Genomic DNA, 16,016 nt, shown 5'->3' with positions numbered 1-16,016 from the left:
TGCACCACACAAATGCCAGGCAATGGCCATCACCAATAAGAGACACTCTAACCACCACTCCTTGACATTTAATGGTGTTACCATCACTGAATCCCCCAGTGTAACCTTGGGGTTTCCATTGACCAGAAACTCAACTGGATTCACCACATAAAAACACAGTGGTTACAAGAGCAGGTCAGAGACTACAAATACTCTGGCGAGCAACTCACCTCCTGACTCCCCAAAGCCTATTCACCATCTACAAGACACAAGTCAGGAGAGTGACGGAATATTCCCCCTGGATGGGTGCAGCTCCAACAACACTCAGGAAGCTTGACACCATCCACAACAAAGCAGCCCACTTGATTGGCACCACATCTACAAACATTCAGTCCCTAGACCACCAATGCTCAGTAGCAACAGTGTGTACTGTCTACAAGATGCAATTCACCAAAGACCCTTAGCACCTTCCAAATCCATGATCACTTCAATCCAGAAGGACAAGGGCAACAGATAAATGGGAACACTACCATCTGCAAGCTCCCCTCCAAGTCACTCACCAACCTGACTTGGAAATATATACCATTCTTCCACACTCGCTGAGTCAAAATCCTGGAATTCCCTCCCTTAAGGCATTGTGGATCAACCCACAGCACACGGACTGCAGCGATTCAAGAAGGTAGCGCACCACCACCTTCTCAAGGGCAATTAGGGATGGGCAATAAATGCTGGCCAGCCAGCGATGCTCATGTCCCATAATTGAATAAAAAAAACACTCATCCCTCTCTCTCATACATATTCACCACACTGTCTCACAGATACACTCATACATATTCTCGCGCGCACACACTCACCGCTCCCTCGCGCGCACACACTCACCGCTCCCTCGCGCGCGCACACACTCACCGCTCCCTCGCGCGCGCACACACTCACCGCTCCCTCGCGCGCGCACACACTCACCGCTCCCTCGCGCGCGCACACACTCACCGCTCCCTCGCGCGCGCACACACTCACCGCTCCCTCGCATGCACACACTCACTGCTCCCTCGCGCACACACTCACCGCTCCCTCGCGCACACACAATCACCACTCCCTCCCACACTCTCACCACTCCCTCACACACACACTCACCACTCCCTAATACACACAAACCACTCTCCTTCTGTCACACACACACACCTCTCTCTCTCATATACACACTCACCATTCACTCTCATACACACACTCACCACTCTCTCTCTAATATACACACTCACCACTCTTTCGCTCATATACACACTCACTCTCTGACATACACATTCATCACTCTCCCTCATATACACTCACTGCTCTCTCTCTCATACACACCACTCACTCTTTTTCTTACACACACCACTCTCTCTCTCTCTCATACACACTCAGCACATTCTCTCATATGCATTCACCACTCTCTTTCTCTCTCTCACAAACATGCACCTCTCTCTCACAGACACACCTTTCTTTCTAATACACATTCGCTTCTTTTGTGGGCAATTTTTGCTTAAGTTTAATGTTTGCTTCAAGGCTTATATTTAAACAACTTTTGCAAATACCAATGGGGTAGGGAAAAGCCAAGTAGATTCAATTCTTTGGAAATACTTAATGTAGCTTTCTTTATGGCTACTATATTTAGACAACTTCTGCAAATATCAGCTGGATACAAGGCAGCTAACTAGGTCAATTATTGGAAATACTTTAAACAATGGCAAAATGTCAGGTATCTTTTGTGATACACTGAACTGTTGACTGCAGAATGTATGAGATGAGCTTTACTCTTGGAAAACCTTGTCTGTATAAGCAGAAGTTGGCTGTAAACAGTTGTTTGGAGGGAGGTACAGTATTGGGCTTAGGCACACACCCCTCTCACACACAATCACCTCTCTCTCTCACACGCACACTCACCTCTCTCACGCGCCCGCACTCACCTCTCTCACGCACACATGCATTCACCTCGCACACACACACACTCACCTCTCTCCCACACACACTTCACACGCTCATGCACTCACCTACATAGAACCCTACAGTGCAGAAAGAGACCCTTTGGCCCATCGTGTCTGCACCGAACATAATCCCACCTAGGCCCTACCCCCCATATCCCTACATATTATACCCAATAATCCCTCTAACCTCCACTACTCTGGACACTAAGGAGCAATTTCTTAGCATGGCCAATCAATCTAACCCGCACATCTTTGGACTGTGGGAGGAAACCGGAGTACCCGGAGGAAACCCACGCAGACACAAAGAGAATGTGCAAACTCCACACAGACAGTGACCTGAGCTGAGAATTGAACCCAGGACCCTGGAGCTGTGAAGCAGCAGTGCTAACCACTGTGCTACCGTGCCGCCCATACCTCACACGCACACGCACTCACCTCAGACACATGCACACACCATACACTCACCTCAGACACACACACACACTCACTCACCTCAGACACACACACACTCACCTCAGACACACACACACACACACTCACCTCAGACACACACACTCACTCACCTCAGACACACACACACTCACTCACCTCAGACACACACACACACACACTCACCTCAGACACACACTCACCTCAGACACACACACACACACACTCACCTCAGACACACACACACACACACACTCACCTCAGACACACACTCACCTCAGACACACACACTCACCTCAGACACACACACACTCACCTCAGACACACACACACTCACCTCAGACACACACACACTCACCTCAGACACACACACACACACACTCACCTCAGACACACACACACACACTCACCTCAGACACACACACACTCACCTCAGACACACACACACTCACCTCAGACACACACACACACTCACCTCAGACACACACACACACACCTCAGACACACACACACACACACACACACCTCAGACACACACACACACACACACCTCAGACACACACACACACACCTCAGACACACACACACACACTCACCTCAGACACACACACACACACTCACCTCAGACACACACACACTCACCTCAGACACACACACACACACCTCAGACACACACACACACTCACCTCAGACACACACACACACTCACCTCAGACACACACACACACTCACCTCAGACACACACACACACTCACCTCAGACACACACACACACTCACTTCAGACACACACTCACTTCAGACACACACACACTCACCTCAGACACACACACACTCACCTCAGACACACGCACACACACTCACCTCAGACACACGCACACACACTCACCTCAGACACACGCACACACACTCACCTCAGACACACGCACACACACTCACCTCAGACACACGCACACACACTCACCTCAGACACACACACACTCACCTCAGACACACACACACACTCACCTCAGACACACACACACACTCACCTCAGACACACACACACACTCACCTCAGACACACACACACACTCACCTCAGACACACACACACTCACCTCAGACACACACACACTCACCTCAGACACACACACACACTCACCTCAGACACACACACACTCACCTCAGACACACACACACACCTCAGACACACACACACACTCACCTCAGACACACACACACTCACCTCAGACACACACACACACACACTCACCTCAGACACACACACACACACTCACCTCAGACACACACACACACTCACCTCAGACACACACACACACTCACCTCAGACACACACACACTCACCTCAGACACACGCACACACACTCACCTCAGACACACGCACACACACTCACCTCAGACACACGCACACACACTCACCTCAGACACACACACACACTCACCTCAGACACACACACACACTCACCTCAGACACACACACACACTCACCTCAGACACACACACACACACTCACCTCAGACACACACACACACACTCACCTCAGACACACACACACACTCACCTCAGACACACACACACACTCACCTCAGACACACACACACACTCACCTCAGACACACACACACACTCACCTCAGACACACACACACACTCACCTCAGACACACACACACTCACCTCAGACACACACACACTCACCTCAGACACACACACACTCACTCACCTCAGACACACACACACTCACTCACCTCAGACACACACACACTCACTCACCTCAGACACACACACACTCACTCACCTCAGACACACACACACTCACTCACCTCAGACACACACACACTCACTCACCTCAGACACACACACACACACACTCACTCACCTCAGACACACACACACACACACTCACTCACCTCAGACACACACACACTCACTCACTCACCTCAGACACACACACACTCACTCACTCACCTCAGACACACACACACTCATAGAACATAGAACACTACAGCGCAGTACAGGCCCTTTGGCCCTCGATGTTGCGCCGACCAGTGGAACCAACCTAATGACCCTCTAACCGAAACTATTCCAATGTTATCCATATGCCTATCCACTGACCATTTGAACACCCTTAAAGTTGGCGAGTCCACAACTGCTGCAGGCAGGGCATTCCATGCCCTTACTACCTTCTGACATCCGTCCTATAATTACCACCCCTTAATTTAAAGCTATGTCCCCTCATGTTAGCCATTACCATCCGAGGAAAAAGGCTCTCACTGTCCACCCTATCTAACCCTCTGATCATCTTACATGCCTCAATTAGGTCACCTCGTAACCTTCTTCTCTCTAATGAAAATAACCTCAAGTCCCTCAGCCTTTCCTCATAAGACCTTCCCACCACACCAGGCAACATCCTGGTAAACCTCCTCTGCACCCTTTCCAATGCCTCCACATCTTTCTTATAATGCGGCGACCAGAACTGTACGCAATACTCCAAATGCGGCTGCAGCAGAGTTTTGTACAGTTGCAACAGGACCTCACGGCTCCAAAATTCAATCCCTCTACCAATAAAAGCTAACACACCGTACGCCTTCTTAACAACCTTATCAACCTGGGTGCCAACTTTCAGGGAGCTATGCACATGTACCCCGAGATCTCTCTGCTCGTCAACACTACTAAGAGTCCTTCCATTAGCCCTATATTCTGTATTCCTGTTACTCACTCACTCATCTCAGACACACACAAACACACACTCATCTGAGACACACGCACACTCACTCATCTGAGACACACGCACACTCACTCATCTGAGACACACGCACACTCACTCATCTGAGACACACGCACACTCACTCATCTGAGACATACGCACACACTCACCTTACACACATACACATAGACACACTTTCCGTATGCTTCTGCTCCCACATGGTCTCCCCTCCTGTTCTGCCTCCGACTCCTCTCCCAATGGCTCTCTTTACCAGTGGTTCACCTTTGCCTATCTGCCCACTCCGTCAGACACTTGTTGTCTGCACTGCTCTCCACCGCTTGTTTGTTCTCTGCCACCCACTGGGCCCCTGCCCACCACCCGCTAAGTCATCCACTGGGGCTTTGCCAGCAACCTGCTCCGCTGTCGCCAGGTCTTCACCCAGCAGCTTATCAGTGTGGCTCTGAGTATGTGTGTCCAGCTTTTTAAAATTTTTCAATGGTTGCTCCTGTGGTTCCACAGAACCTCAGGGTTCTGCTGAAGCCAGTCTGCAAAATCCTGCTGTGGAATAATGATCTGCATGTTGGGAGAAGGTTGCACTGGGGGCATGGGCTAGGATGACCTCATTCAGAGTTGTATAGAGAGATGGAGAGCAAAAGCAGTAAAAAAAAATTCTCTCCTTCACCAGCTACCAATCCATTCCTTTGACCTCAGCTCAAGCTTATATTGATTAGGGAAATATGCTGTACCTCACATCCTGAGAACAAAAGCAATATTTAAACCATACTGTTAGATCACCTGATCTCTTCTTATACCTTCATAACCTCTGTTCTGTTCAGCAAGCTGTTCACAAATGGATCTCGAGTCAGACATGCGACAACTGTTAATACAGGAGAGAGACAGCGGAAAATGGACGCCATGATAATCGCCTTTGCCAGCCGAGGGTCTGTGGAGATGTGGGCCAGGCGCTGCCCAAGTAAAGTGAGAGATTCATCTTCATCAAGCACTCCTGCAGTGGAAGAAAAGAAATAGTGGTAAAGTCTTTTCATCCATTTCTCTTGGTATTACAACTAAAACCAGATGACATACAAGTGTGGGTGGTCTGATTATAATAATCAACACTCCTTACATTTGTAGCAAGAGTTAAAATCTCCATTGATAATTTCTCTCCTTTGTCTGATACACACTAACATAGAGCTGGGTTTGTTTCCTTAAGTGTCAGTGTCACAAGTGTGGCCATTCCTCATGTGCCCTGCATCGTACAAGAACTTTCCAGTCAAGCCTGTATTCACCTGATATCCAAACCCCTTTGAAGACCTGATTGCCCCTTTCATGGCACCAATTATAACATTCCAATTCCAGCAGAGATCCAGCCTCAATAAGACCAAAGATCAAGCCTTGATCCTTTGTCTCAAAGCAGATTAGAAAAGTAACTGCATTTATAATCTGTAGGTGAAAACCAAGCTGCAATTTTGCAGCATGTCCTGGGGATATATATCTCCCTTTATTGTTACAAAATCAGAGGAAAAGACCTTGTGGTTCATTAGTTACAATGGTGGTGCTGCAGGAACTCTGGACCAAGATGCTTATCGGGGACCCTCCAATGCTTATCAGATCCCCAATTTCAGTTAACACGATGTGAGAAGATAGTAGCAAAGGGTTTTATTTTGAAGACTACTGCAATTGTTGCCTTTGATAGATGTTTAATTTTACACAAGTTAAATGGGATTCCTACTAGTCTTCAGACCCATCCTTCATGGGTAAAACTATATGACCTCAGAAATGGGTTGAGGAAGCACTGCCCTGTCCTGCACACATGTGCACAGGATGGGCTTAATTAGTGAGGGTTCTGGTCAAGTTTACCACTGAAGCCAGTTCAGAATGGGAATGAAATCTGAAGTCTGTGTGTCTTAACATTCCATTAAATTTACTGAGTAATTGGAGGTCAACATGGAAACTTCCATATGCAAGCAGCTTCCAAGCAGCATTCTTCTCTAGTAGCAAATTTCCAAATCCCTCGCACTCACCTATCTCCTGTAGTATTCGTACAGCCTCATTCACAGCCTTGGGATTCGGACTATTCATTGCTTTAGAAAGAAAATCTGAAGCCTGAAAAATAAATTGAAGGGAGAGGGTAAAAAAATTAAAAACTTTGCTTACATTTTCCCAAAATGAGTTTTAAAAATTTGCATTAGTATAGCGCCTTTCACAACAACCCAATGTCCCAAAGCACTTGACAGTCAATAAAATATTTGTTGAAACAAAAACAGAAAATCCCAGCAGGTCTGACAGCATCTGACAGCTTGGTATGCCTCCTGCTCTGCTCAAGATCTCAAGAAACGACAAAACGTCGTGAACGTAGCCCAATTCATCACGCAAACTAGCCTTCCATCCATTGATCCACACTTCCTGCTGCCTCAGCAAAGCAGCCAGCATAATTAAGGATGCCACACACCTCAGACATTCTCTCTTCCAACTTCTTCCATCGGGAAAAAGAAACAGAAGTCTGAGGTCACGTACCAACCGACCCAAGAACAGCTTCTTCCCTGCTGCTGTCAAGCTTTGGAATGAACCTACCTCGCATTACCTCGCTACGCCCTAGTTACGACTGTAACACTACATTCTGCACTGTCTCATTTCCTTCTCTATGAATGGTATGTTTTGTCTGCACAGTGTGCAAGAAACAATACTTCTCACTATATTAATACATATGACAATAATAAATCAAATCAAATCTGTGGACTGGGATATAGCGCCAATGTTTTGAGTCAGGATGATCCTTCATGACCCTACTACAGGAATTTCTTGTTGAAGTGTAATCACTGTTGTAATGCTAGAAACATAGCAACCAAGCAAACTTCCACAAACAGCAATCGGTAATAACTAAGTAATTTGCTTTTGTGATGATAATTGAGGAATAAATATTAGCCAGGACACTGGACATTTCATCAAAATAATGCCATAGGTTCTCTTATGTCCACCTGAGACAGCAGACAGGACCTTGGTTTAAAGCTTCATCTGAAAGAGGGCATCTCTGACAATGCAGCATTCCCTCAGTACTGCATTGGAGTGTCAGCCTTGATTATTGTGCTCAAATCCTGGAATGGGCTATGAACCCACAAACCTTCTGATTCAGAAGCAAGAGCGATACCCACTTAGCCACTGCTGACAAGTAGCTCAACCAAGCAGCCTGAAGGATATCTGCACTGTGCTGAAACAGCCCTGAGTGACTGCTGCACTTGAATTGAGCATTCCTCTGTCGTGGCCTGGAAACTCAGCCATGATTTCCTCCCAAAATCGCCATCAGAATTAAAAATAAAACATAATACACAATGCTGGTTCCTGCAGAAGTCCTTGGTTGGGCCTCCTGTGGAATACAGTACCTAGTTTGGTCTCCTACATAGTGAATAATGCAGGTCCTGGAAAAGATGCAGCAGCAGTCACTGATTTTCAGTTACTACAACAAACTGAGAGAGAGTTGGGGCTTTTTACTGCAGGAAAGCAGTGACTCTGGGAACATTTTAATGAGTTTTTCAAAGTAGTAAAAGATTTTCACAGAGGTAGTTATGTTAGAGAGGTTGGAGAGGCCCAGGGATGTGGTATAAATTAATTAAGCAGCATTAGATTAGAGCCACTGCATTTCACAGCTGTCAGCACAAACATTTGAGTGCAAATATGCAGCAAATATTCAAAGAATAGGGGACGAGTCTGTGAGAGACCGGAAGAAATTCATGGAGAAGATAAGTGAAACTTGGAACATCCGCCTCTGGACATTTTGGTCATCTGAAAATTGAACACCTTTGAAGAGCAGAAGGAAGTCATTGTCCTACATTGGCCAAAAATGTATTTCGCTAGTGTTCCGGCCTCTCCTGGCTAGCGGCAAGCTGGGGGCTGAATGGGTTGGGGTCATATTCGCTATTTAATTAGTCACAGCTGATCTGTGACCAGATCAATTTACCTGGTGTGGCTCAATATTCATTGAGCTAACAAAATACTTTTGATCTTGAAATTGAACATTTCAGAGCCCTGGTGCGCACAGCCTTTTGGAAGGGAGTCCCAGTTTGCACTACATTTTGGGTGAAGTAGCACTTCTTAAGTTTACTTCTGAATGGCTTATTATTTCCACTTGTCAGTAAGTCAATTACTAAAGAGCACAGATTTAAAATAATCACCAGAAGAAATGCCCCGCCCACCCCCCTCTGCAAGGAAAAAAAGGGTTTTATTTGTCAGAGAAGGATCTTAAGACACGTAAATGTATGACCAAAAACAGCGGGGAACAATAATTTTTGAAATGAAACCAGATAAATATTTGAAAAAGAAAAATTTAAAACAGAGAGAGAAAAGATAGATCAGATTAAGAGAATCAGCAAAGGTATGATAGCCCGAATGAGGAAAAGACAGAATGCAGCAAAGCAAAGAGCTTTATTAGAGATTCAACACAGTGACTTGTGTGGAAAGGCCTCCTTTGCTGTTGCATTTCTATAGTGGAAAGTGAATCCGCAAATATAAGAGACCACCACGCACCGTAATGTCAGGAATGTGGACTTTAGACTGGACCACAATGTTCTCCAGAGGGGTGCGCAAGATTTCTGGGATCGGAAAGTCATCCATTTTCTCCAGCCTCTCCCTGCTGAACAAATGATATGCACTACCCGGCTGGCAGCGGCCTGCCCGTCCACGGCGCTGCTTCACGTTCGACTTGGAAATCCAAACAGTGTTCAGACATGAAACCTGTAGCACACAGAATAAAGCTTCATCATCTTGCAAAATAACTCAAACAGGATTACCCATATTTCAAGCTTCGAAACTCTTGCATTGTCCTCATTTCCATGTTGAAATAATCACCCTCTTTCTCAACATGGATACTCCCCATTATAGCCCTCATCTTCACAGCCCTCAAGAGGACGTTAGTTTTTAATTAATGTTTGAGTAAGTGAAAGGGATTGGGTGTGTATTAGATGTAATCCCTTCTGCAGGAGTCAACCATATCCTACTTCATAGCTGGATGGATGACTGCACCCGTCCCTCAGCATTCACCCAGCTGTCATTTGTGTGAACATCTATCTGTCTACACAAGAAACTAGGGAGGAAAAGAGCTATCAAACTTAGAACAAAACTTGCTGTGTACAAAGCTGTGGTAATACCTACTCTCCAACAAGCCTGAGACATGGACTAACTACTCCACAGATGGCTCCACATGTGATGTATTTGGTACATTGCAGTCATCAGATGGGACGGCAATGTGCCCAACACTAAGAGATGCTTTGAACAGAAATGTCTGGAATTGAAGCACTCATCATTAGAGCCCAGATGGGGTGGACATGCAATATATATGACTTGACAACAAAATCATAAGACCAAAAGACATAGGAGCAGAATTAGGCCACTCGGCCCATAGAGTCTGCTCTGCCATTCAGTCAAAGCTGATATTTTTCTCATCCCCATTCTCCTACCTTTTCCCCATAATCCCTGATCCCCTTACTAATCAAGAACCTATCTATCTCTGTCTAAAGACGTTCAATGACCTGGCCTCCACATTCTGCAGCAAAGAGTTCCTCAGGTTCACCACTGTCTGGTTGAAGAAATTCCTCCTCATCTCAGTTTTAAAGGATCGTCACTTTAGCCTGAGGTTGTGCCCTCTGGTTCCAGTTTTTCCTACTCGTGGAAACATCCTCTCCATGTCCACTCTATCCAGGCCTCACTGTATCCTGTAAGTTTCAATAAGATCTCCCCCACATCCTAAACTCAAACGAGTACAGACCCAGAGTCCTCAATCGCAACTCACACAACAAGCTCTTCATTCCAGGGATCATTCTTGTGAACCTCCTCTGGACCCTTTTCAAGGGCAGCACATCCTTCCTTAGATATGGGGCCCAAAGCTGCTCACAAAACTCCAAATGGGGTCTGACCAGAGCCTTATACAGCCTCAGAAGTACATCCCTGCTCTTGTATTCTAGCTTTCTCGACTTGAATGTTAACATTACGTTTGCCTTCCTAACTGCTGACTGAACCCACACATTAACCTTAAGAGAATCTTGAACAAGGATTCTCAAGTCCCCTTGTGTTTCTGATTTCCCAAGCATTTCCCCATTTAGAAAATCATGAAGGTGGTCATGTATATACAACTTAAATTTGGGCACTATCTAAGATTTAGGCTGAGATTAAGGTTTAATTGAACTTGAAATGTGAACTTCAGGAAATATGACATCCCCTGCAAACAGCAATAAAAATGTACTGTAAAAATTACCTGGGGAGCAATCTCAAGTAGTGGCAATGCTTCCTTTGAAAAGCAAAGAATACAGGCAGCAAAGGACAAAGGGCAAGCTTGAAAGACTGGGCAGTCCCAACAAAACCAGACAATTCACCCCCTTGCCCGCATTGTGGAAAACCACATAGATCCCACAACTGGGCTCCACTGCTACATTAGAACACATGACAGATAGCTCTACACATTCAAGATACAGCTATCTTTGATAACAAATGGAAACTGATGATGAAAAGGAGAGGATGGGAAAAAGAACAAATTAGAAGGTCTGCGATATGGTGAAGGGCAGGAGTGATTAAAAGTTCTAATAGAACAGAACAAATGGTTCATTTTGCCTTTGCTCATCTAAAATTTAGAAGTGAGCGATGGAGCTCCTTAACTGCTGGCATTAGCTGCTTCCTCTTCATGCTGTAAACATTTTGCAAGCTCCCTGTGTTTCTGAATCCTTTATTGTTTTCCTTTCCTGCAGTTCTGAGAAAGGTCACTGAACAAAAACGATAACTCTGCTTTGCCCTCTACAGCTGCAGCCAGACCTGCTGATTATTTCCAGCTCTTTCAGCTTTTATTCCACATGAAGTAATATTACAACAAGCAGCTTGCATCTGCTCCAACTGTTCACAGTCATCCTGGAATGCAATTGGAAGCCTCGGGGTGTCAGAGCAGAGAGATCTAGGTGTTCTTGTGTATGAATTGCAGAAAGCTCATTGCCAAAATAGGGATGTGCTGTTGCAACGTTATAGTAAGAAGTCTCAGGCTAAAGTCCAACAGGTTTATTTGGTAGCACAAACTTTCGGAGCACTGTTCCTTCATCAGGTGAGTGAAGGGGTAGAGAGCTCTGAAAGCTTCTGCTACCAAATAACCATGTTGGACTTTAACCTGGCGTTGTGAGACTTCTTACTGTGCCCACCCCAGTCCAACACTGGCATCACCACATCATGGCAACGTTATAGGGCATTGGTGAGATTGCATCTGCACTACTGTGCACAGGTTTAGTCCCCTCATTTGAGGAAGGACGTAAATGCTTTAGAGGCAGTTCAGACACAGTTCAGACACTTGTCTCATTAAGAGAAATTGAGCAGTTTAGACCTATACTTGCTGTACTTCAGAAAGATGGGAGGGGATCTAATTGAAGTATATAAGATGTTGAGAGGTAATAGATCGGGTGGATTCTCAGAGACTATCTCCCAGGGCTGAAATGGTTGCTACAAGAGGACACAGGTTTAAGGTGCTGGGGAGTAGGAATAGAAGAGATGTCAGGAGTAAGATTTTCACTCAGAGGGTGGTGAGTGAGTGGAATCAGCTGCCGTTGGTGGTGGTGGAGGCGAACTCGTTGGGGTCCTTTAAGAGACTTCTGGATGAGTACATGGGATTTAATGGGATTGAGGGTTATAGGTAGACCTAGTAGGTAGGAATATGATCAGTGCAACTTCTGGGCCGAAGGGCCTGTTTGTGCTGTAGTTTTCTGTGTTCTATGATGGTAAAGGGGACTAACAAGGGAGACGCAGACTGGATGTTTTCCCTTGTTTGACATTCCAGAACAAGAGGGAGCGGGCAGGAAGGTGGAGATGAGGCCGAGATGAGATCAGCCATGATTGTACTGAATTGTATTGCAGGCTCAAGGGACTTAATTGCCTACTCCTGCTCCTAGGGGCGGAACAAGGAACAGAAAAAATAAAGAAAAGTACAGCACAGGAACAGGCATGGTGGCACAGTGGTTAGTGGACTGGATCTGATTCCCGGCTTGGGTCACTTCCTGTGTGGAGTCTGCACATTCTTACTGTGACTGCGTGGATTTCCTCCCACAGTCCTGGTTAGGTGCACTGGTTATGCTAAATTCTCCTACAGTGTTCTTGAACAGGTGCTGGAGTGCGGCGACTAGAGGATTTTTACAGTAACTTCATTGCAGTGTTAATGTTAGCCTATTTGTGACTAATAAATAAACTAAACTAGTTCTTACGGTTCATTTTAGCAATGTAGCAATTATGATCAAGAAAAAGCAATTCAGCCCTTCGAGCCTGCTCCACCATTCTAAACGATCATGGCTGATCTCCATCTCATCCTAACTCTACTTCCCTGCTTTTACCCCATGGCCCTTTATCCGCTTTTGATCAAATATTTATCTATCTCTTTCTTGAATCCATTGATTGATTCTGCATCCACTGAAGTGGGTTCCATAAATTCACAACCTTCTGCGAGAAGTAGCTTCTCCTTATCTCTGTTTTGAACCTCCCCCTCTTATACAACAACTATGACCTCTTGCCCTAGGCTGTTTGAGAAGGGGGAATTTTTGGTTAACTTCTACTTTATCATACAAAATAATTGCAGGAGTAAGCCACGCGGTCCTTTGAGCCTGCACCACCATTTAATATGATTATGGCTGATCATGCATTCTCAGTATCCCACTCCTGCTTTTATTCCATAACCCTTGATCCCTTTAGCCACAAGGGCCATGTCCAGCTCCCTCTTGAACATATTTAATGAACTGGCCCCAACAGCTTTCTGTTATACAGAATCCCATTATTAATCCCGTCGAGTGTTTTATATACCTCAATCAAATCCCCCCTCATTCTCCTGTACTGCAGCAAGTGTACAAGCCCAAGCTACTCAACCACTCCTCATATGATAGCCCCTTCAAAACTGGAATCAATCTAGTAAACCTCTTCTGAACTGCCTCCAGTGTCACTACATCCTACCCTCAAAGAAGGTGACAAAAAACTGAACACAATACTCCAACTATGGTCTCCCAAATATAATTTATACAATTATAACAACACTTCTCTACTTTAATACTCTAGATCCTTTGCAATAAATGCCAAGATTCCATTTGCCTTCCTTTTAATATCGTGCACCTACATACCCACTTTGAGACTCGTTAACAAGGACACCCAGATCCCTTTGCACAGACGCCTTTTGAATCTGATTCCCATTTAAATTTTCTCAATTGCAAACTGTCTTCACACCGTAAATAAGTCTGAGGAGCTCTTTGTTTCCAAGATTAAAACTAGCCATCAGCTATCTTTACTCATACCTACCCTTGTCCTAGCTTAATGGATCAAATTTCCTCTGAAGTTCCCTCTTGCCTTCAATTTATATCTTTCTCATTCCACCTCCAGGCTCATCCTTTCTATGAGATTCATCTCCTACACCCTCAGCCTTATTCCCACCAAGTTGCTGGTGCCCTTAAGTTCCATTCTTGGCTTGCAAATTAGCTCATATTGTCAGCAATTATTTCTCTTCAGGTACTACCTATCTCCTTCAAATCTCTAAAAGTAACAAATGATTTCCGATGTGATTATGACAGAAGAAAACTATTTCTCCTTGTACTTCTCAACCTGTCTGCAGCCTACAGCATCATTGCAGTCTTGTTAGGAAAATAAGGATAGTTTTAAGGGATTTATATTTGTATTGGTAAATATTAGAAATAAGGTATTGTTTTAAGTGGTTTCAATTTGGCGTTTCTGTGTAAGGAAGGGTAAACCTATAGTTAGGCTCATGCTAGACAAAGGTATTTGTATACATGGCGATTTTGTGCTTCTATCATGCATAGAGAAGTTATGGCGTGAATTATGGGTGTGTTGGGTCCTTGATTTTTCGAGGCAACAGGAAGTGTAGGCGGAGTCAATGGATGGGAGGTTGGTTTGCGTGGTGGACTGGCTAAGTTCACAACCCTTTGTAACTTTTTGCAGTCTTTGTCAGAGCAAAAAGCTGTGATACATCTGGAAAGAATGCTTTCTATGGTGCATCTAAAAAATTGAGAGAGTCGTCGTGGACATGCCAAATTTCCATTTCCTCTTGAGAAAGTTGGTGGACTTTCTTAACTACAGCATCAGCATGGAGGGACCAAGACTAGAAATGATTATCTCCTTTTTTTTACTGACATTGAGGGAAGGATTAATGTCGTCACACCAGCTCACCAGATTCTCCATCTCTTTCCTGTACTCTGTCTCATCATTGTTTGAAATCAAGCCCAGTATGTTGGTGTCATCAGCAAACTTGAAAACAGAGTTGGAGGGGAATTTGGCCACACAGTCATAGGTGTATAAGGAGTATAGTAAAGTGCCGAGGACACAGCCTGCAGGGCACTGCACTTTGTGGTAAAAAAGCCTTTAGGTGACATCAATCATAACATTATAGAATTTCACATTCAGTTTGGAGCAGTGTAGGTTTAAACCTGGTGTTTTAAACCTAAGTAAAAGAAACTATATGGGTTTCCAGGAAGATCTGTTGAAGTGAATTGGGGAATTAAGTTAAAAGTTAGGAGATACAGTGGCAGAATTTTATGGAGATATTTAATAATTCTCGGCATTAAAAAGAAAAGATTCTGAGAAGGACAAATCATTCATGACTAAATAAGGACTATATCAAATTGAAAGACAAACTGCACAATTCTGGCAAGATTAGTGGAAGATCAGAAGGTTGGGAAGTTTGAAGAAGCACAAAGAATGACTGAAAAATATAAAGAAGCAGAAAGTAGAGTATGGGTGAAAGCTAGTTAGAGAAATAAAAAGATAGTTAGGTTTCTGCAAGTGTTTAAATGGGAGAAGCATAACTAAAGTCAGTGTTGGTTCTTGAGAGGGAGAATTGATAATGGAAAACAAGGACATAGCAGAGGTGTTGAATGGGTATTTTGCTCTGTTTTCACCTTAGGAAATTTAGAAAACTTCTAAAAATACTTGAAAATC

At 44.8% G+C, this 16,016-nt stretch overlaps 1 protein-coding gene across 2 annotated transcripts in view; it reads right to left on the bottom strand.

The window, feature by feature from the left end:
* Positions 1-16,016, bottom strand: part of dhx30 (DEAH (Asp-Glu-Ala-His) box helicase 30) — a 79,356-nt gene that overhangs the window by 24,858 nt on the left and 38,482 nt on the right. For both annotated transcript variants that reach the window (XR_013887732.1, XM_080194465.1), the window contains exons 12-14: positions 9,594-9,800; positions 7,097-7,178; positions 5,885-6,078 (exon numbers count right to left, since the gene is read on the bottom strand). Coding sequence is in view for 1 of the 2 variants with exons in the window: in XM_080194465.1 (XP_080050591.1) it covers positions 5,885-6,078; positions 7,097-7,178; positions 9,594-9,800 (483 nt within the window). In the remaining variant the exon portion in view is untranslated. The remainder of the gene's footprint in view (positions 1-5,884; positions 6,079-7,096; positions 7,179-9,593; positions 9,801-16,016) is intronic.

Source organism: Carcharhinus amblyrhynchos, chromosome 8 (genome assembly GCF_965287045.1).
Source record: "Carcharhinus amblyrhynchos chromosome 8, sCarAmb.v2.hapA, whole genome shotgun sequence".
NCBI lineage: Eukaryota > Metazoa > Chordata > Chondrichthyes > Carcharhiniformes > Carcharhinidae > Carcharhinus > Carcharhinus amblyrhynchos.
This window is presented reverse-complemented; position numbering and strand designations above follow the sequence as displayed.